General features: G+C 40.2%; 1 protein-coding gene across 1 annotated transcript in view; it reads left to right on the top strand.

Annotated features, from left to right (window-relative positions):
* The window catches only part of LOC133043711 (uncharacterized), a 234,134-nt gene that overhangs the window by 127,418 nt on the left and 84,952 nt on the right, over positions 1-21,764 (top strand). Inside the window, 4 exon segments of the mRNA XM_061124863.1 lie at positions 15,081-15,389; positions 15,479-15,796; positions 20,167-20,259; positions 20,335-20,649. Of these exon segments, the coding sequence (XP_060980846.1) occupies positions 15,081-15,389; positions 15,479-15,796; positions 20,167-20,259; positions 20,335-20,649 (1,035 nt within the window).

Here is a 21,764-nt window from a genome sequence, read left to right as displayed (position 1 = left end):
GGATGGTCTATATAGACCCCGGTCGGCACCCTGACGCCTCCTCACAGGCTGATCCTGCAGCTGGGACTGTGACCTTAAGGACGTGGGGTCAGGATGGCTCTGAGCCAACACCTCTCCCTCCAGGGACTCTGTGTCCTCCTCCTCGGCACCGTGGTGGGTGGTCAAGGTAAGAGCTGCCCCTCTGTCCTGGGTCCACAGCAGGGAGAGGATGCCTTGGTGAAGGGAAAGGTGTCTGGAGTTCTGGAGTCGAGCCTCAGTGTTTTTGACCAAAAAGCAGCCACAGTGACTGAATAGTGGTCCCTCTCCTGTGGGGAGTCCACTGGTCATAGCGGCAGATTTTACAGAGCAGTGAGGTTTGGTCTGTACCGAGCTGGGTCAGCCTGAGTCCCTCCACTGTTTCCCTTGTTCTCAGGGAGGCTCTAGGAGTCCCAGTGGCTCCCAGTGTATGGAAGATCCAGTGACGGAGCTCAGCTTGGACTCTGGGCTGTTCCCACAGGCTCCATGTGCCTGGTGTGTGAGCACTGCCCCTGGGTCCCTGTGTTTCCTGTCTATGCTCCTGTAGGCTCCGTGCTTCTCTCTGTCTCTTTCTGTGTATGTGTCTCTCTCCCTGTGTGTGTGTGTGTGTGTGTAGTGTGTGAGCGTGCATGTGAGGGTGTCTGTGGCATGAGGCTGTATGAGGGTGTGGAGCCTGTGTGAGAGGAATGGGGCTGCTGAGCAGGGACTGAGTGTGATGGTCTGTGAAGCACACAGGGTCCCACAGGGCTGGGGGTCATGGCCACTGCATGTCACCAGATCAGAGATTATTGTGCACCTGCCTGCCTCTCTCTGGGTCCTCTCTTCCATCTTCCAGCCTCCCATATTTCTTGTCCTACCCTAAAATGTAAATTTTATTTCATCAGGCATTTAGTAGTTTTCAACATTTCTGCTATTATGAAAAAAGGTGCTCTGAGCTTTTCTGTGTTTAAATGTAAGGACCATTCGTGATTATTTCTTTAATGATGTTCTCTGGGTGGAATTGTTGTTTCATGGGCTGTGAATATCCTTAAAGCTTTTGGTACATAGAGAATAAGCGCTTTTTGAAACGTTTGCACTGAGCTTTATTTCCACTAGAACTGTGTGAGAATATTAGTTTCCACTTACTCTCACCAACATTTGCTTTTTACCAAGCTTTAAAATCTTATCCAGTTTCATAGGAAAAAACTAGCATATATTCACTAATTTAATGCTTCATTTCCTCCTTCCTTGCTTGCTCATGACATTTGTGCTTTTTAAAATTATGATGTTTGTCATTTTGGCATCATTTATATTAGAGTTCTCTATACTATGACTGTTAGAGAAGGCAATGGCAACCCACTCCAGTACTCTTGCCTGGAAAACCCCATGGAAAGAGGAGACTTGTGGCCTGCCATCTATGGGGTCGCACAGAGTCGGACATGACTGAAGCAACTTAGCAGCAGCATACTATGACTGTGACTACTACGCCAGTTCAGCTCAGTTGCTCAGTTTTGTCTGCCTATTTGTGACCCCATGGACTTCAGCACACCAGGCTTCCCTATCCATCATCAACTCCTGGAACTTGCTCAAACTCATGTCCATCGATTCGGTGATGCCATCCAACCGTCTCATCCTCCCTTCCCCATCTTCTCCTACCTTCAATCTTTCCCAGTGTCAGGGTCATTTCAAATGAGTCAGTTCTTCCCATTAGGTGGCCAAAGTACTGGAGCTTCAGCATCAGTCCTTCCAATGAATATTCAGGACCGATTTCATTTAGGATTGACTGCTTTGATCTCCCTGCAGGCCAAGGGACTCTCAAGAGTCTTCTCCAATATCACAGTCCAAATGCATCAATTCTTCAGTGCTCAGCTTTCTTTATGGTCCAATTCTCACATCCATACATGACTATTGAGAAAACCACAGCTTTGGCTAGATGGACTTTTGTCAGCAAAGTAATGTCTCTGCTTTTTAATATGCTGTCTAGGTTGGTCATAGCTTTTCTGACAAGGAGCAAGTAACTTTTTTTTTGTTTGTTTTTAGATTCCACATATAAGTGGTACCATACAGTATTTGTCTTTTGCTATCTGACCCATTTCTCTTAGTAACAATTCAGTTGCTCAGTCATGTCTGACTCTGTGACCCCACGGACTGCAGCACGCCAGGCTTCCCAGTCCATCACCAACTCCTGCAGCTTGCTCAAACTCATGTCCATCGAGTCGGTGTGCCATCCAACTATCTCATCCTCTGTTTCCCTTCTCCTCCCACCTTCAGTCTTTCCCAGCATCAGGGTCTTTTCCAATGAGTTAGTTCTTCGCATCAGGTGGCCAAAGTCTTGGAGTTTCAGCTTCAGCATCATTTAGTTTACCTTCTAAGATCATCCATGGTGTTGCAAATGGCAAGATTTTATTGTCTTTTATAGCTGAGTAGTGTTCCATTTTGTGTGTGCATAAATAAATTTAAATATATGACATCATTATGTCTTATTTAAACACATCTTAGAATATTTTAGATAATAGTAAGAAAATAAAATAGTACTAATGCTGCATATTATTAATTATATTATGTATTAGTTAACAATGGCATAATATCAGTTTTAAAATTCCCTATTTAGTAAGGTACCTAATGAATTATCATTTATAATTCATTCTTTCCTATAGTTTCACTACAGTATAATTATTATACAGTTAATTTCATAAAAGTAAATGCTCTTGTCTAAACAAGGTATCACTTTTTATTGAATCACCCAATATTGGAACTGTGGTAGTCCGCTTTTTGTTCTGAAGTAACCATTTTCTTTTTCTTCTTGTGGTATGTAAGATAGACCTATATTTTGACAGACATATAGCTAAAGATTTCATTGCTGCAATAAATACAAAATACCATTATTTCCATAGACTGAAAGATTCAATAATATACTGTAACTTTATGGTAAAGGCATTTAATATCTTTCATGCTATTGAAAATTATAATTTTTAAACTGGTATCTTTAAATTTTTGTTTTCTATTTGTTTTGGGGATAGAAAAGTGTTTGATTTTTAAAATATTAATTTGTTTATGGTAAGGATAAGTACCTATTTGTTTGTTTGTTTAGTTGCCAAGTTGTGTCTGACTCCTGTGACCTTATGGACTGCAGTCTGCCAGGGTCCTCTGTCCATGAGATTTTCCTAGCAAGAATACTGGAATGGGTAGTCATTTCTTACTCCAAGGGATTTGGGTAGAAAAGCAGTTGATTTTTATTTTTATTTTTTCCATTTATTTTTATTAGTTGGAGGCTAATTACTTTACAATATTGTAGTGGTTTTTGCCATACATTGACATGTATCAGCCATGGATTTACATGTATTTCCCATCCTGATCCCCCCTCCCGCCTCCCTCCCCACCCCATCCCTCTGGGTCTTCCCAGTGCACCAGCCCCGAGCACTTGTCTCATGCATCCAACCTGGGCTGGTGATCTGTTTCGCCCTTGATAATATATATGATTCGATGCTATTCTCTCAAAACATCCCACCCTCGCCTTCTCCCACAGAGTCCAAAACTCTGTTCTGTACATTTGTGTCTCTTTTTCTGTTTTGCATATAGGGTTATTGTTACTATATTTATAAATTCCATATATATGCATTAGTATACTGTATTGGTCTTTATCTTTCTGGCTTACTTCACTCTGTATAATGGGCTCCAGTTTCATCCATCTAATTAGAACTGGTTCAAATGAATTCTTTTTAAAGGCTGAGTAATATTCCATGGTGAATATGTACCACAGCTTCCTTATCCATTCATCTGCTGATGGGCATCTAGGTTGCTTCCATGTCCTGGCTACTATAAATAGTGCTGCGATGAACATTGGGGTGCACGTGTCTCTTTCAGATCTGGTTTCCTCAGTGTGTATGCCCAGAAGTGGGATTGCTGGGTCATATGGCAGTTCTATTTCCAGTTTTTTAAGAAATCTCCACACTGTTCTCCATAGTAGTTGTACTAGTTTGCATTCCCACCAACAGTGTAAGAGGGTTCCCTTTTCTCCACACCCTCTCCAGCATTTATTGCTTGTAGACTTTTGGATAACAGCCATTCTGACTGGCGTGTAATGGTACCTCATTGTGGTTTTGATTTGCATTTCTCTGATAATGAGTGATGTTGAGCATCTTTTCATGTGTTTGTTAGCCATCTGTATGTCTTCTTGGGAGAAATGTCTGTTTAGTTCTTTGGCCCATTGTTTGATTGGGTCATTTATTTTTCTGGAATTGAGCTTGTATATTTTTGTATATTTTTGAGATTAATCCTTTGTCTGTTGCTTTGTTTGCTATTATTTTCTCCCAATCTGAGGGCTGTCTTTTCACCTTATGTATAGTTTCCTTTGTTGTGCAAAAGGTTTTAAGTTTCATTAGGCCCCATTTGTTTATTTTTGCTTTTATTTCCAATATTCTGGGAGGTGGGTCATAGAGGATCCTGCTGTGATTTATGTCAGAGAGGGTTTTGTCTATGTTCTCCTCTAGGAGTTTTATAGTTTCTGGTCTTATATTTAGAGCTTTAATCCATTTTGAGTTTATTTTTGTGTATGGTGTTAGAAAGTGTTCTAGTTTCATTCTTTTACAAGTGGTTGACCAGTTTTCCCAGCACCACTTGTTAAAGAGGTTGCCTTTTTTCCATTGTATATTCTTCCCTCCTTTGTCAAAAATAAGGTGTCCATAGGTTCGTGGATTTATCTCTGGGCTTTCTATTCTGTTCCATTGATCTATATTTCTGACTTTGTGCCAGTACCACACTGTCTTGATGACTGTGGCTTTGTAGTATAGTCTGAAGTCAGGCAGGTTGATTACTCCAGTTCCATATTTCTTTCTCAAGATTACTTTGACTATTCGAGGTTTTTTGTATTTCCATACAAATTGTGAAATTCTTTGGTCTAGTTCTGTGAAAAATACCGTTGGTAGCTTGTTAAGGATTGCATTGAATCTATAGATTGCTTTGGGTAGTATAGCCATTTTGAAAATATTGATTCTTCCAATCCATGAACACGGTAAGTTTCTCCATCTGTTTGTGTCCTCTTTGATTTCTTTCATCAGTGTTTTATAGTTTTCTATGTATAGGTCTTTTGTTTCTTTAGGTAGATATACTCCTAAGTATTTTATTCTTTTTGTTGCAATGGTGAATGGTATTGTTTCCTTAATTTCTCTTTCTGTTTTCTCATTGTTAGTGTATAGGAATGCAAGGGATTTCTCTGTGTTAATTTTATATCCTGCAACTTTACTATATTTGTTGATTAGCTCTAGTAATTTTCTGGTAGAGTCTTTAGGGTTTTCTATGTAGAGGATCATGTCATCTGCAAACAGCAAGAGTTTCACTTCTTCTTTTCCTATCTGGGTTCCTTTTACTTCTTTTTCTGCTCTGATTGCTGTGGCCAAAACTTCCAAAACTATGTTGAATAGTAGTGGCGAGAGTGGGCACCCTTGTCTTGTTCCTGATTTTAGGGGAAATGCTTTCAATTTTTCACCATTGAGGGTAATGCTTGCTGTGGGTTTGTCATATATAGCTTTTACTATGTTGAGGTATGTTCCTTCTATTCCTGATTTCTGGAGAGTTTTAATCATAAATGGGTGTTGAATTTTGTCAAAGGTTTTTTCTGCATCTATTGAGATAATCATATGGTTTTTCTCTTTCAATTTGTTAATGTGGTGTATTACATTGATTGATTTGCGGATATTAAAGAATCCTTAATATCCTTGCATTCCTGGGATAAAGGCCACTTGGTCATGATGTATGATTTTTTTAATACGTTGTTGGATTCTGTTTGCTAGAATTTTGTTAAGGATTTTTGCATCTATGTTCATCAGTGATATTGGCCTGTAGTTTTCTTTTTTTGTGGCATCTTTGTCTGGTTTTGGAATTAGGGTGATGGTGGCCTCATAGAATGAGTTTGGAAGTTTGCCTTCTTCTGCAATTTTCTGGAAGAGCTTGAGTAAAATAGGTGTTAGCTCTTCTCTAAATTTTTGGTAGAATTCAGCTGTGAAGCCATCTGGTCCTGGGCTTTTGTTTGCTGGAAGATTTCTGATTACAGTTTCAATTTCCTTGCTTGTGATGGGTCTCTTAAGATATTCTATTTCTTTCTGGTTCAGTTTTGGAAAGTTATACTTTTCTAAGAATTTGTCCATTTCTTCCAAGTTGTCCATTTTATTGGCATAGAGCTGCTGGTAGTAGTCTCTTATGATCCTTTGTATTTCAGTGTTGTCTGTTGTGATCTCTCCATTTTCATTTCTGATTTTGTTAATTTGGTTCTTCTCCCTTTGTTTCTTAATGAGTCTTTCTAATGGTTTGTCAATTTTGTTTATTTTTTCAAAAAACCAGCTTTTAGCTTTGTTGATTTTTGCTATGGTCTCTTTAGTTTCTTTTGCATTTATTTCTGCCTTAATTTTTAAGATTTCTTTCCTTCTACTAACCCTGTGGTTCTTCATTTATTCTTTATCTAGTTGCTTTAGGTGTAGAGTTAGGTTATTTATTTGATTTTTTTCTTGTTTCTTGAGGTAAGCCTGTAATGCTATGAACCTTCCCCCTTAGCAACTGCTTTTACAGTGTCCCATAGGTTTTGGGTTGTTGTGTTTTCATTTTCATTCATTTCTATGCATATTTTGATTTCTTTTTTGATTTCTTATATGATTTGTTGGTTATTCAGAAGCATGTTATTTAGCCTCCATATGTTTGAATTTTTAATAATTTTTTTCCTGTAATTGAGATCTAATCTTACTGCACTGTGGTCAGAAAAGATGACTGGTAGATCGTTGAACTGAAATCTAATCTCATAAGTGATATCTCATCACTTTTGCCAAATTCCATTGTTAGATGCATTTTACTAGGTACATTGGAGTGTGGGGATTACACAAGGATGTGAACACCAAACAGCAGAAATAATCAGAACACTTTAGAGCCTATTACCCCAGCCCTCTGTTCCTCAGCTGGATGAGATGCTCCCTATGGACAGGGAAGGAGAGGGAGGATTCCTCACTGGATCCCAGGCCATGATCTGTAACTGAGACGGGGAAGCTGGGACCTAGTAGCCTTGGGCACATCTACAGGGAGGGCAGCATCCAGAGTCTCTGAAGGCCTGTCCTCAGTGGTGTCCCTGGAGCTGGTTGTACAGGATCATGAGAAACACCTGGTGCCTCTCTTCCTGCTCCATGTTCAGTGATGGCACTTTGGGAGCTTAGAGCTGGTCATGATGGGACTATATATACCACAGAAGTCAACAAATGCTGTACACAGGGAATTTTTTTCAGAGATCAGAGTGTTTTTTTTTTTTTTATTATTATTATTACTTGGCAGTACACTATTGCATGGTGTCCTAAGACCTGTCCTGCATCTGTGTCTGTGTCTCTCTTGCAGATCTGGAGCTGAGGCTGAAGGATGGAGGTCACCGCTGTGAGGGGAGAGTAGAAGTGAAACACCAAGGAGAATGGGGCACAGTGTGTGATTTCAAGTGGAGCTTAGAAGAGGCAGCTGTGGTGTGCAGACAGCTGGGGTGTGGAGCTGCTGTTGATGCTCCCCAAGGAGCTTACTTTGGACCAGCAGTTGGCCCCATTTGGCTTGAATATATTCACTGCAGTGGGACAGAGTCAGCTATCATGGAGTGTGCTTATCCTACTGTTAAAGACTATCGTCCTGAGGGCTTTTCTCATGATCAGGATGCTGGAACAGTCTGCTCAGGTAAGTCCTGTCTGGTCTGGGAAGGTGTTTCCAGCAGGAAAAGCCTCAGTCTCATTCCCAGCCTAACTATAAAATACAGATCACGTAGTATATACGTGGGTGAAGATTCCAGCTACACAGTTATTCCTAGAGCATTAGGTTTTCAAGGGAGCAGAAGATCTTGCTTGGCCCTGAACAGTAAAGGCTCCAGATCCATTGGTCACTGTAACCTTCAGGTTTGTGTGATATGTCACAGGAGGCAGTGAGGTGAGATCAAATATATCATACAAGTACAACTGCCTGGTTGAACCTATATTAATTAGGTTCATCATGGTAGATTTTTGTTTTTCCATGGGATGGTCAGACGACTTCAGCTCTAAGAGGGTTATATGAGAGGTTCAGGTAAGGAGAGATGTGAATTTATTACACCAACAGATCCTAGAGAGACAGAGTATCAGCAGGTGGGTACTTTGGGAAGGTGCCGGTAGAACACCCTGATCCGAGTAGTGGTGCCTCCAAAATGGAGTGTGAGGACCCTTGGACAAGTGACAATACATATATATGGGTCTTGTTTTTGTTTTCACCCAGCCAATCTATGTCTTTTGGTTAGAGCATTGAATCAGCGTACATTTAAGGGAATTATGGAAATGTATGTTCTTACTGACATTCTGTTAATTGCTTTGTATGTTTTTGGTAGGTCTTTTTTTCTTCCCTTCCTCTTTGGTTCTCTTCTCATTATTTGATGGCTATCTTTAATGTTGAGTTTGAATTCCTTTTTCTTTATTGTGTGAATATATGCTGTAGATTTTTTGTTTGTGGATATCATGAGGTTTTGATATGCAGTCTATTGTAAGTTGCTGGTCTCATAATTTCCAATGCGTTTCTAATATCTTGCATTTTTACTCTCCTCATGATTGCTAGTTTTGGTATCATATTTTTGTGTGAAAGCTTTCCTAACTTTTCTGTACGTTTGCTTTTACTGGTAAGCTTTCTCATTCACACTTTCTTTTTTCTTCTCTGGCCTTTTAATTTTCTGCCTAGAGAAGTTCCTTTGGCACTTGGAAGTTGGTATAGTGGTGCTGAATGTTGAGTTTTAAGCCAACTTTTTCACTCAACATTTGGAAAACATTCAGCTCAACATTCAGAAAACAAAGATCATGGCATCCAGTCCCATCACTTCATGGCAAATAGAGAAACAGTGGAAACTGGCAGACTTTATTTTTGGGGTTCCAATATCACTGCATATGGTGACTGCAGCCATAAAATTAAAAGATGCTTATTCATTGGAAGAAAAGTTATGAGCAACCTAGACAGCATATTAAAAAGCAGAGACATTACTTTGCCAGCAAATGTCCATCTAGTCTAGGCTATGGTTTTTCCAGTGGTCATGGATGGATGTGAGAGTTGAACTATAAAGAAAGCTGAGCACTGAAGAATTGATGCTTTGAACTGTGGTGTTGGAGAAGACTCTTGAGAGTCCCTTGAATTGCAAGGAGATCCAACCAGTCCATCCTAAAGGAGATCAGTCCTTAATGTTCACTGCAAGGAATGAGGTATTGGAAGCTGAAACTCCAATACTTTGACCACCTGATGCAAAGAGCTGACTCATTTGAAAAGATCCTGATGCTGGGAAAGATTGAAGGCAGGAGAGGAAGGGGACGACAGAGGATGAGATGGTTGTATGACATCCTTGACTCGATGGACAAGGGTTTGGGTGGACTCTGGGAGTTGGTGATGGACAGGGAGGCCTGGCATGCTGCGATTCATGGGGTTGCAAAGAGTCAGACACGACTGAGTGGCTGAACTCAACTGAACTATACTTTTTATTGTAGTTACCATGGAACTTGTATAAAATATTTTATTTTTTTTCTTCCATTTATTTTTATTAGTTGGAGGCTAACTACTTTACAATATGGAACTTGTATAAAATATTTTATGATTATAACAGTATGTAGCAGATGTTAAGTACTGTTATGAAAGCAACTTAATTTCAATAGCACGCAGAAACTGCATTTTACTCTTCCCCTACATTTTAAGTGATTGATGTCAGATTTTACTTCTTTCTATATTGTATTTCCAACAGCAGCTTTCTGTAATTATAGTTACTTTTATGATTGTCTTTTGATTTATATTTACATACTAATGTTAAAAGCAAGTTATGTACCACTATTACAGTATTACAGTATTCTGTATTTCTCTTTAGATTTAACAGTAATATTTACACTTTCATATATGAAGATACTTTTGTATCATTATTTTGTTTATAAATTTAAACTTGAAGAACTCCTTTTAGCACTTTGGTAATGTAGAGATGCTGAAATCCCTCAGATTTTGCTTGTCATTTATATATATGACATATATATATGCTTCACTGGTGGCTCAAATGGCAAAAAAATCTTCCTACAGTGAAGGATACCCAGGTTTGGTCCCTGGGTTAGGAAGAACCCCTGGAGAAGGGATTGTCTACTCACTCTAGTATTCTTGCCTAGAGAATTCCATGGACAGAAGAACCTGGTGGGCTAGATATAGTTCATGGGGTCACAAAGAGTTGGACATGGCTGAACTACTAACACACACACAAATGTATGTATAACATGTATACATTATATAGCATATACCACACATATTATATAACATATATGGTATACATATATTATTGTTGTTTTGGTGGTGGTGGTGGTTGGGATTAAACCTGCGTCTCCTGCATTGGCAGGCTGATTCTTTACCTCTGAGCAACCTGTGAAGCCCTTTTGTGTGTATATACACACACACATATATATATCTAATATCTCCATTTTTAAAGGACAGTTTAGCCATATAAAGTTTTGATGATTGGGTTGACAAAGTTTTTTTTTTTCCCCTCCCTGTGGTACTTTTGATGTATCATGCTGCTCTCTTGGCCTTCAAGGTTTCTAGTTTTAAAGGGTTTTTCCTGGTGACAAGTCACTTCTTTTCTGTTTTCAAAAATTTCTCTTTGTCTTTAAATCTTGGTAATTTAGTTATAACATGTCTTGGTGTGGACCTCTTTGAGTTCCACCTATTTGGGAACTCATAGGCTTCATGATCAAGGTATCCATTTCCCTCCCTAGATTTGGGGATTTCTCAGTTATTATTTCTTTGAATAAGCTTTCTGCTCCTTTCTTTCTTTGTTCCTACTGGGATTCTCAGATATATACATATATATGTATACAAACATATACATATATATATATATATGTATACATACAAATATATACATATACATATATATAATACATACATATATATATATATATATATATAGCTTGTGGTATCCTATATGTGCTATGTATTCTGTTCACTGTTTTTTCTTTTTATTTTTCTAACTTGATAATTTCAAATGGAATGTCTTCAAGCTTACTGATCCTTTGATTTCCATGATAGTGTTTCCTTGATGCTTTCCTTTGCATTTGTAATTCAATTATTGAATCCTTGAGCTCCAGAATTTCTGTTTGGTTCCTTTTTTATGTTTTCTAGTTCTTTATGAAGATTCTCTTTTTGTTCATGCATAGTTTTCCTGATTGTGTTTCCTTGTCTCTCTGTATTCCCTTGCTGGTCACTGAGCTTCAAAACAATGAATTTTAATTTTGTATCAAGTAGTTCATAGATTTCTATTTCTTTAGGATCAGTTTTGGAGCTTTAATAGTTTCCTCTAGTGGTGTCATGTTTGCTAGATTCTTCATGATCTGGGTAGGCTTGCACTGGTGACTGTGCATTTGAAGGAGCAGACACTTCTTCCAGACTTTACAGACTGGAAGTAAATATTTACTGCTTTGTCCTTGAACTGGTAGGACTGCCTCTGGAATCATGGACTAGCAAAGCTGGAGTCAGGTTATGTGGCTGCTCCTGGAGCTGCTTTGGGGTCTATGGTCAGTGGGTATGTAACAAAGGCATGGATGGGTGTGGTTTTCTCTGGGTTCCTGCATGGTCAGCATTGCCTCCGTACTGTGGTAGAATGGGTCTGGACTTAAGTCAAAAGGCTGTTTCATAATCCATACTCAGGTCTGCAACTGGCCATCCTATTAACAGAGTTGCCAACAGGTCGTGCCTCGCTCTGGATATCTGGGCAGACAGGACTGCCCAGGACCACGGTGGTGCAGGGTTGGAGCACTATTTTGGAGCTGATTCTGGGTCCACAGTTCTGTCTGAAGTTAGTATGCATGTTGCTGGGGGCACCCTGTTTCTGTGGGAGAATGAGAGCAGGGGAATCTCCTTTCCTGTCATCTTGATGTCAAATACGAATACAGAAAAAAGTGCAATAATAGAATTAAAATCAGTTAAATATCACCCCTTAGATTTTCTGTGATTCCTGTCTCAGAAGAAAAACCTGTAATAGGAACTGTTTGGCAAACTCGCAGTCCCATAAACTTCCAATCAGAACTCCCTCTCTCCCAAGTTCATTGACAAATCTTAGGGTTTCAAGAGAGATGGTTAAGACCACATCCCCTCTTCTAAGACTCTTTGAGTTTTCTTAACTCATGTTCTTTCCCACTGAAGTCATCTAAGAAATTCTTGGAATTTTTTCCATTAAAAAAGAAAACTCAAAATGGATTAAAGATCTAAATGTAAGACCAGAAACTATAAAACTCCTAGAGGAGAACATAGGCAAAACACTCTCCGACATAAATCACAGCAGGACCCTCTATGACCCACCTCCAAGAATATTGGAAATAAAAACAAAAATAAACAAATGGGACCTAATGAAACTTAAAACCTTTTGCACAACAAAGGAAACTATAAGCAAGGTGAAAAGACAGCCTTCAGAATGGGAGAAAATAATAGCAAAAAAAGCAACAAAGGAGTAATCTCAAAAATATACAAAAATATACAAGCTCAATTCCAGAAAAATAAATGACCCAATCAAACAATGGGCCAAAGAACTAAACAGACATTTCTCCCAAGAAGACATACAGATGGCTAACAAACACATGAAAAGATGCTCAACATCACTCATTATCAGAGAAATGCAAATCAAAACCACAATGAGGTACCATTACACGCCAGTCAGGATGGCTGCTATCCAAAAGTCTACAAGCAATAAATGCTGGAGAGGGTGTGGAGAAAAGGGAACCCTCTTACACTGTCGGTGGGAATGCAAACTACTACAGCCACTATGGAAAACAGTGTGGAGATTTCTTAAAAAACTGGAAATAGAACTGCCATATGACCCAGCAATCCCACTTCTGGGCATACACACTGAGGAAACCAGATCTGAAAGAGACATGTGCACCCCAATGTTCATCGCAACACTATTTATAATAGCCAGGACATGGAAGCAACCTAGATGCCCATCAGCAGATGAATGGATAAGGAAGCTGTGGTACATATTCACCATGGAATATTACTCAGCCATTAAAAAGAATTCATTTGAATCAGTTCTAATGAGATGGATGAAACTGGAGCACATCATACAGAGTGAAGTAAGCCAGAAAGATAAAGAACATTACAGCATACTAACACATATATATGGAATTTAGAAAGATGGTAATGATAACCCTATATGCAAAATAGAAAAGAGACACAGATGTACAGAACAGACTTTTGGACTCTGTGGGAGAAGGCGAGGGTGGGATGTTTCGAGAGAATATCATGTATATTATCTATGATGAAACAGATCACCAGCCCAGGTTGGATGCATGAGACAAGTGCTCGGGCCTGGTGCACTGGGAAGACCCAGAGGAATCGGGTGGAGAGGGAGGTGGGAGGGGGGATCGGGATGCGGAACACATGTAACTCCATGGCTGATTCATGTCAATGTGTGACAGAACCCACTGCAATGTTATGAAGTAATTAGCCTCCAACTAATAAAAATAAATGAAAAAAAAAAAAAAACCTCAATGAGGTACCATTACACGCCTGTCAGGATGGCTGCTATCCAAAAGTCTACAAGCGATAAATGCTGGAGAGGGTGTGGAGAAAAGGGAACCCTCTTACACTGTTGGTGGGAATGCAAACTAGTACAGCCGCTATGGAGAACAGTGTGGAGATTTCTTAAAAAACTGGAAATAGAACTGCCATATGACCCAGCAATCCCACCTCTGGGCATACACACCGAGGAAACCAGATCTGAAAGAGACACATGCACCCCAATGTTCATTGAAGCACTATTTATAATAGCCAGGACATGGAAGCAACCTAGATGCCCATCAGCAGATGAATGGATAAGGATGCTGTGGTACATATTCACCATGGAATATTACTCAGCCATTAAAAAGAATTCATTTGAATCAGTTCTAATGAGATGGATGAAACTGGAGCCCATCATACAGAATGAAGTAAGCCAGAAAGATAAAGACCAATACAGTATACTAATGCACATATATGGAATTTAGAAAGATGGTAACGATAACCCTATATGCAAAACAGAAAAAGAGACACAGATGTACAGAACAGACTTTTGGACTCTGTGGGAGAAGGCGAGGGTGGGATGTTTTGAGAGAATAGCATCAAAACATGTATATTATCGAGGGTGAAACAGATCACCAGGCCAGGTTGGATGCATGAGACAAGTGCTCGGGGCTGGTGCACTGGGAAGACCCAGAGGGATGGGGTGGGGAGGGAGGTGGGAGGGGGGATCAGGATGGGAAATACATGTAAATCCATGGCTGATTCATGTCAATGTATGGCAAAAACCACTACGATATTGTAAAGTAATTAGCTTCCAACTAATAAAAATAAATGGAAAAAAAAAGAAAAATTATCAGAAAAATATAAAAACCATAAATGTTGATTATTTATAATGCTTATGTTTATTCTCTCAGACAATCTCCCTACATGTTGGTATGCATTCTTATATCCTGCTTCATGATTTTCTTTACCTAAGTCACTTGAGGACTAGCTCCTGGGAGAGAAAACTATTCAAAATAATAGCCTCACAAGTCTCAGGAAAATTTTCTAAGTTTGTCTGGAGGACAGATCTCTACTCTGTCATAGTCCATGTCTCCCTGGGGTCATTCTGTTCTTCATATGTCTGCATTCATATTTGAGTGCCGACACATTATGCAGTTTCCTTGGGCTCTGTAGTCCTGGGCTCCTAAATGTGAAATTCACTTCTCCAATCAATGATAAGTTACATGTTCCTGGTATTCAGCCATTTCTGATGATAGGTCTTGGACTCTGTAGTTTCCAGGTCTGTAGATAAAGGATTCATATTTCTAACCATTCTCAGAGTATACATTGTTGGGATACAGTCATCCCAAACTGACCCTGCAAATTCTTCTGAATTTCTCTTCAGAATCTTGTTCATGAAAATGGAATTCTGAAACCAACTATCAAATTCTCTCTCCATGCCCCGCTCCTGGAAAAGAAAAGCGTTCACATCATTGCCTGTGATCTGCTGTTTTCATTTGTCAAGTCAGGATCAAGAACATTCACTGGGTTTGATTGTCTGTTTCTCTTAGGATTTACCCGTCTAGCTGAAGGAGAAGGACCCTGCTCAGGGCGAGTAGAAGTGCATTCTGGAGAAGCCTGGACCCCAGTGTCTGATGGGAACTTCACACTCCCCACTGCCCAGGTCATCTGTGCAGAGCTGGGATGTGGGAAGGCTGTGTCTGTCCTGGGACACGTGCCCTTCAGAGAGTCAGATGGCCGGGTCTGGGCTGAAGAGTTCAGGTGTGAGGGGGAGGAGCCTGAGCTCTGGTTCTGCCCCAGAGTGCCCTGTCCAGGGGGCACTTGTCAACACAGTGGAGCTGTTCAGCTTGTCTGTTCAGGTGAGATGTAGGAAGATTTAAAACCTCTCTGCTTACCTAGTTCAGGTGAGAAAATCAGAGTTTGCTGAAACGCTGTTTTCTTCTACCAATGTATACAGAAGTCCGGCTCATGACAAACGGCTCCTCTCAGTGTGAGGGGCAGGTGGAGATGAACATTTCTGGGCGATGGAGAGCGCTCTGTGCCTCCCACTGGAGTCTGGCCAATGCCAATGTTGTCTGTCGTCAGCTCGGCTGTGGAGTCGCTATCTCTACCCCCAGAGGACCACACTATATGGAAGCAGGTGATCAGATCTCAACAGTCCGATTTCACTGCTTGGGGGCTGAGTCCTTCCTATGGAGTTGTCCTATGACTGTCCTGGGTGGTCCTGACTGTTCCCATGGCAACACGGCCTCTGCGATCTGCTCAGGTAAGAGAGGGTGAAGGGCTACTGGTACTCAGGATGTTCCTGTTCCTGGAGTGAAATGTCCCCAAGAGAGAGAGTGACAGGGAACTGGCATCAAGTCAGATATTTCATGGTGAAATGTGGTTCTTCTCATTGTTCATTCATTTTCCAAGTCAGGGCAAGAAGTGGTAAGGGGAAATAATGTAATTTTAAGCAACACTATTATTTAAATATAATCATAGAAAGCAATGTATAAGCAGGAAGTGTAGGCTTCAGTCATGTACCCAGATCAGCAAAGAGAACATTCCCAGCCCCACAGTCGCTGTGGCCTCCCCATAACTGTGTCTCCCTCTTCTCCAGTTAAGACTGCTTACCTCACTTCTACTACCATAGAGTGTTTTGTCATTGTTTGAACTGTATATAAATTTATGCAGTGTGTTACCTTTTGTGTATAACTTTGCATCACCATTATATTTGAGATACACTCATGAGGTTGCTTATAGAAGCATTTTATTCATTTGTATTACAGTAGAGATTGTCTTTGAAAGATCACACGACCATGAATTGGTCCATTCCACAATAGATAGTAGAGATTTGAGTTGTTTTTCCTGTTCTTGACTATTACAAATATGATGCTACAACTTACCATGACAATGACTTTGGGTGAAAACATGTTATTTATCTTGTGTGTTTAACCTTTGGTCTTTCATTTTCATTTTTTTTAATGGTATGATGTTCTTTGATGAGCCAAGCTCTCAATCTTAAGAAATTGCAATTTATCAACTTCTTTCTTTGCTACTTATATCCTTTCAAAAGAACTTTGTTTACTCCAAGACCATAAAAACATTCTCCAAGAGTATCTCATGTAAGTTTAATTATTTTTCTCTTGAGTAGAATTGTGCATCCCTTCTGCAATTGATGTCTGCATAAGATAAGATCAAGTTTCATATGACATCAAATTGACTCAGAATCTTTTTCTGAAAAGACTCTTTTCCCCACTGCAGTGCTACCTTTGTCATAAGAAGAAGAGCATATGTTTGAGTCTTTTTTAAGACTCTCTATTCTAATCTGTTGTATCATTTGTTTATCTTTGCACCAATACTGCATTTATTAATTATTGTAACTTTATAGTAAGTCTGGATAATTTTAATGCAAAGAGTTACTTTATATTATTAACTCTTCTGCCTCTGTTGTTTTTTTGGACACCTCTGTCGGTAATTCTTGTTCTTTTGTATATTATTTCAATTTTGGAATCAGCTATTCATTTAAAAAAAAATGTGTATTTGTTTGATGGTGTTAGGCATTAGTTGCAGCATATGGATCTTCATTATGTCTTGAGGGATCTTCTGTTATGACACATGGACTGTCTATTTGTGAGGCTCCAGCTGAGATGCTCTGTGGCATGTGGGATCTTAGTTCTTACACCAAGGATTGAATCTGAGTTCTCTGCATTGCATGGCTGATTCTCAATCACTGGATCAGGAGAGACATCCCTCATCTTGTCATTTTTCACTCCCAAAAAGGTGTATTTTTTTTTTTTTTTTGAGATTAGAGTTAATCTACACAGAAATTTGAGGTGATTGACTGATAATGTTGAGTCTTCCAATTCATTGACACTATATATGTGTGTGTGTGTGTGTGTGTGTGTGTATCCCTCCATTCAGTTAGGTTTCCAATTTCTCTCAGCAGTTTTGCCCATCTTCTGCTAGGTTTTTCTCCTAGGCATTTGTGTTTTTGGTGTGATAAGCACTTCTTTTAGTGGAAGTATCCTAGGAATGATTTATCTCTGATTTGTTTTTACCTTTCCCTTTTTAAATTTTGATGTAATTTGAGACTTACAGAAAAGCTGTAAGAATAATATCAGAATCCAGAAGACCTTTAGCTGGATTTCCCAAGGTTAGTATTCTGCTTTAATCTCTCCCCCCAGTTGATATCTCTCTCTATCTCTGCTTCTCTTTCATTCTGTCCCCCTCCCACCACATTTCTCCATGAATATGTAAAATCTTTCTGAGTTAGGTTGCAGACATGATGTCTCTTTACCTCTAAAATGCCCTGAGGGATTTCCTTATGTAACCACACTTCAGTCAAGTCATCAGACCACTTCAGCTCCAGGTGACATCTAAGTGCAACCACATGAAAGACTCTAAGACAGAACTGCCAAGTGGGATCTTTCCAAAATTTCTTACCCAGGAAGTCTTAAGCAAAATGAAGTATATATTTTTGCTTAAGTGGCTAAGTTTTATGGGAAAATTTATTATACAGCAATATAACCAGGACACGACTCCCTGGTGGCTCAGTGGTAAAGAACCCTCCTGCCAAGTCAGGACACATGAGTTCTGCCACTGGGTTTTGAAGATTCCCTGGAGAAAGAAATGGAAACCCACTCCAATATTCTTGCCTGAGAAATCCCATGGAGAGAGGAGCCTGGTGGGCTATAGTGCATGTGATCCCGAAATGTATCAGACAAGATTGAGTGACTGAACAACAACAACAGCAATCAGGACACTTATTATAAGACCTGCATCTCTAAATAGAAGACTGTTTGTCCTCTGATCTTCTGTTTACTGTTTCTGCTTTATGCCGAGTTAATGTGCTGAAACGGTCATCCTTTATATCTTAACATCGGCTGTTAAGTTTTTCAGCGCTAGGATTTTTATCTGTCTTTATTCTGTCAATTTCTTTTCTCAGTTAATCCCATGAGGCCTTCAATAATGGCTATTTAAATTCTCCATCAGATAGCTCTAGTAACTGAATAACTTGGGAAATTCTTTCTAATGTCTTTTTCCTCCTGGTTTTCTATGAGATTTCTTTTATATGTGCATTGTTTTTAATAACAAACATTTTAGATGAAAAAGTGGTAGAATCCCTTTGGAAAAGATTTTATTTTGCTTTTCCTGTTTATGAACAGATTTAGAGACAAAACAGCTTATTTAACTCATTCTTAGCACAATCGTTGGCTGAAAACAATTGTGGCACTTTCGGAAGCAGAGCTCTCCCTAGAAAAGGTGAACCCTAAACTGATAACCTTACTGATACATTTCAACAGTACATGAACCGTGAACTTCCAGATGTTCAAGCTGGTTTTAGAAAAGGCAGAGGAACCAGAGATCAAATTGCCAACATCTGCTGGACCATCAAAAAAGCAAGAGAGTTCCGGAAAAACATCTATTTCTGGTTTATTGACTATGTCGAAGCTTTTGACTGTGTGGATCACCACAAACTGGAAAATTCTGAAAGAGATGGGAATACCTGACCACCTGACCTGCCTCTTGAGAAATCTGTATGCAGGTCAGGAAGCAACAGTTAGAACTGGACATGGAACAACAGACTGGTTCCTAATAGGGAAAGGAGTACATCAAGGCTGTACATTGTTACCCTGCTTATTTAGCTTTTATGCAGTGTACATCATGTGAAATGCCAGGCTGGATGAAGCACAAGCTGAAATCAAGATTGCCACAAGAAATATCAATAACTTAAGATATGCAGATGACAGCATCCTAATAGCAGAAAGCAAAGAAGAATAAAAGAGCCTGTTGATGAAAATGAAAGAAGAGAGTGAAAAAGTTGGCTTAAAACTCAACATTCATAAAACTAAGATCATGGCATCTGGTCTCATAACTTTATAGCAAATAGATGGGGAAACAGTGGAAACAGTGACAGACTTAATTTTTTTTTTTTTTTTGGGGGGGGGGCGGTGCTCCAAAATCACTGCAGATGGTGACCTCACCCATGAAATTAAAAGATGCTTGCTCCTTGGAAGAAAAGCTTTGACCAATCTAGACAGCATATTGAAAAGCAGAGACATTACTTTGCCAACAAAGGTCCATCTACTCAAGGCTATGGTTTATCCAGTAGTCATGTATGGATGTGAGATTTGGACTATAAAGAAAGCTGAGCACTGAAGAATTGATGCTTTTGAAATGTGGTGTTAGAGAAGACTCTTGAAGAGTCCCTTGGATTGTAAGGAGATCCAACCAGTCCATCCTAAAGGAAATGAGTCCTGAATATTCATTGTAAGGACTGATGCTGAAGCTGAAACTCCAATACTTTGGCCAGCTGATGTGAAGAGCTGACTCATTGGAAAAGATCCTGATGCTGGAAAAGATTGAAGGCAGGAGAAGAAGGGGACGGCAGAGGATGAGATGGTTGGACGGCATCACTGACTCGATGGATATGAGTCTGAATAAACTCCTGGAGGTGGTGATGGACAGGGAGGCCTGGCTTGCATTCAGTCCATGGGGTAGCAAAGAGTCGGACATGACTGAGCGACTGAACTGAACTGAACTGTTACATTACATTGTTTATCTCAGACTTCATCACTAGGTCATTATTTAGCTTAATTCAATTTCCTGTTCTTCAGCCCACCAACCCTCTAATCATTGCTGTTTCTACAGGAAACCAGACCCAGGTGCTGCCGAGGTGCAACGACTCCGTGTCTGAACCAGCAGGCCCTACGTCCTCAGAGAAGAGCGCCCCTTACTCCTCAGGTGAGGTCCCACAGGACAGAAGTCCTTTCTCATCCCCCTTGTCAATGCCCCATTGTCCCATTTCTCTCTCCTCAGACAGCAGACAGCTCCGCCTGGTGGACGGGGGCGGTCCCTGCGCCGGGAGAGTGGAGATCCTTGACCAGGGCTCCTGGGGCACCATCTGTGATGACGGCTGGGACCTGGACGATGCCCGCGTGGTGTGCAGGCAGCTGGGCTGTGGAGAAGCCCTCAATGCCACGCGGTCTGCTCACTTCGGGGCAGGATCAGGGCCCATCTGGCTGGACGACCTGAACTGCACAGGAAATGAGTCTCACGTGTGGAGGTGCCCTTCCCGGGGCTGGGGGAGTCACGCCTGCAGACACAAGGAGGACGCGGGGGTCATCTGCTCAGGTCCGTGCTGCACACTGTCCACAGGCTGGGGGAGGGGAGAACCTGGAGCCGTGGAGACGGGAGTCTGAGTCCTGAGGGAGATACACTGAAAGGACCAGAGAAAGAGGCTTCCTCGCAAGGAGCCTGTCTTTCCAGCAGACGTGAAGACTAGGCGTTTTTACTTCCTCCTGCAGCAGCTGACGTTCTAGTCCTTTCTTCTCAGCACAGTTTCCTGGCAGAGCAATTTCTTAGAATTTCCAGTTGAAAGTCGGATTCACCTTCCCTTACATATGGGACAAAAATCTTAAGTCAATGGTACTAGTTTCTGTTTGCTTCTGTGACAAATTACTTCATAGTGGTTTTAAACAACATATATTTATTGCCTTAGACTTCCGTAGGTTCAAGGTTCAACAGGATCTCCCTGGGCTTGAATCAACGTTTCAGCAGGGCTACATCACATCTGAGGCTCTGGTGAAGAATCCCATTTTTTATATCAGGTTTCTTTTCAAACCATCTGCATTCCTTGGCTCATAGACCCCCTTCATCCATCATCAGACCAGCAATACTGCATGTCTCTAACCATTATCCAGAGTCACACCTCCCTGGAGCCAGAGCCAAGAAAGAGTGCTTCTATTGGTTTGGCCAAAAGGTTCCTTCTTTTTTTCCTGTAAGGTGGTCTAGTAAGAGTTAGTTCTCTTTCACTTCATTTGAAACAATTTTGTTAGACTATTTTGTGACAGCTATCATAGCAGCATGCATCTTTTCTTAAAAAAATCAAAATCGGTGAGTTTTTGTATAGCCATTTTAATTTGAAAATGGAAGAAAGAAGCAACATTTTTGGCATATCATGCTTTATTATTTCAAGAAATGATAGAAATGCAACTGAAATGCAAAACAAATTTGTGGAGTGTATGGAAGTGTGGTGATTGATCAAACTCATCAAAAGTGGGTTATGAAGTTTTGTGTTGGAGATTTCTCACTGGACAGTACTGCACAGTAGGGTAGACCAGTTGAAGTTGATAGCAGTCAAATGGAAATATTACTTGAAGACAATCAATGTTAAACAATGCAGGAGATAGCCAACATATTCAAAATATCCAAATCAAGCATCGATAGTCATTTGTACCAGCTTGGTT

Source organism: Dama dama, chromosome 22 (assembly GCF_033118175.1).
Source record: "Dama dama isolate Ldn47 chromosome 22, ASM3311817v1, whole genome shotgun sequence".
NCBI classification, from domain to species: Eukaryota; Metazoa; Chordata; class Mammalia; order Artiodactyla; family Cervidae; genus Dama; species Dama dama.
The sequence above is the reverse complement of the archived record's forward strand: the minus strand, read 5'-3'. Positions and strand labels throughout refer to the sequence as shown.